Source organism: Humulus lupulus, chromosome 5, assembly GCF_963169125.1.
Source record: "Humulus lupulus chromosome 5, drHumLupu1.1, whole genome shotgun sequence".
Taxonomy (NCBI): Eukaryota; Viridiplantae; Streptophyta; class Magnoliopsida; order Rosales; family Cannabaceae; genus Humulus; species Humulus lupulus.
In genome coordinates, this window is record NC_084797.1 from 221,672,015 (window position 1) to 221,673,397 (window position 1,383).

General features: G+C 33.6%; 1 protein-coding gene across 1 annotated transcript; it reads left to right on the forward strand.

Moving 5' to 3' along the window:
• Positions 1-574: 574 nt before the first annotated feature.
• On the forward strand, positions 575-958 carry LOC133833989 (14 kDa proline-rich protein DC2.15-like). The gene has a single exon (XM_062263537.1). The coding sequence runs from the start codon at positions 575-577 to the stop codon at positions 956-958; it is 384 nt and encodes a 127-aa protein (XP_062119521.1).
• The last annotated feature ends 425 nt before the right edge of the window (positions 959-1,383 follow it).

Below are 1,383 nucleotides of genomic sequence, written 5' to 3' on the forward strand. Positions count from 1 at the left end.
ATCATATATAACTGATGTATTAACTTAGTTTGGCCGATGTATGATAACCTTTTCATGTCAATATTTGATCGACATGGACGAATCTTAATGTATTAGAGTGATGTAAAATTTGAAATATATCTGAGAAAACTTTTTTTTTTATCTTTTAATTATGGACTATTATAAGATTGTTTTACGTATAAATTTGATCTCAACACTTCTAGATTAGCCAAGAAAAAAAATCATGTTTTACTAAACATATATATAATTGTTGAGTTAATGGACGAAAACTTAAGGTGTAAAAACTCCAACTAATCAACCGGCCATATATATATATATGAATATAGCTTAATTATTCTTGCTCCAAGTTGCATTACATAATCGTGTTGGGTATTCTCGCTATGCCCTACATCCTAACATGCCCATCAATAATAGATCAATAATATACTTTATATATCTAATTAGTATTACGCTTAATTTTCAAAACTAGAATTAGCATCTATAAAAGCACAAACTACTTTCAATATTTCTCATCAATCAAAGTACAAAAACCATTCTTCTTGAGTCCTTTATTTGTGTAATATTTTGAGAGAATATGGCTTACTGCAGGGCTCAGGTATCCATTGCTCTCCTTCTCTCCCTTAACTTGGTGTTTTTCAGCATGGTTAGCTCCACCAATATCCCATTAATACCTGCTGTTCCTGCCCTTAACTCTAAGGCCAAGTGCCCTTTGGACACACTTAAGCTGGGAGTGTGTGCAAACTTGTTAAATGACTTGGTGCATGTTGTCGTCGGGGCCCCACCCAAGACCCCTTGTTGCACTCTCATTGGAGGTCTGGTTGATCTTGAAGCTGCCGTCTGTCTTTGCACTGTCATTAAAGCTAATGTGTTAGGCATCAATCTTAATGTTCCAATTTCATTGAGCTTGCTTCTTAACTATTGCGGAAAAGGGGTTCCATCTGGCTTCCAGTGTCCTTAAAATATTTGAATTTCATTATTTTCTCTACTACTACTTCACATTTTGTATTTTCCGTCTTTATTTGTTGTTTGGTTTTCACCACCTTTACTGTCTAATAATGCTGTCACTACGCTTGAATTGGTTTATTGGCTCATCTTTTGCCACATAAACAGGCGTTAGTAATAAATTGTATTAATTGATCTTTGAATGATATATTGTTTTTATATTGATATATGTATATATAAACTTATCGATCCTTGATCATTAATAACACATGTTTTTTTATTGATATACTGAATTTATAGCAAGTTTGGATGGTATCTGATTCCAATTTGATCACAAGATGCTATGATGCAAATTTCGAAGGAATTTTCCTTGAAAATCCTTGGATCCCTGTCACGTCTCCCAATGGGAATCTATAGTTGTGTATCATGGACAAGTCACTC

Coding starts and splice junctions, on each gene's coding strand:
- LOC133833989 (XM_062263537.1), top strand. CDS start 575: ATGGCTTACTGCAGGGCTCAGGTATCCATTGCTCTCCTTCTCTCCCTT.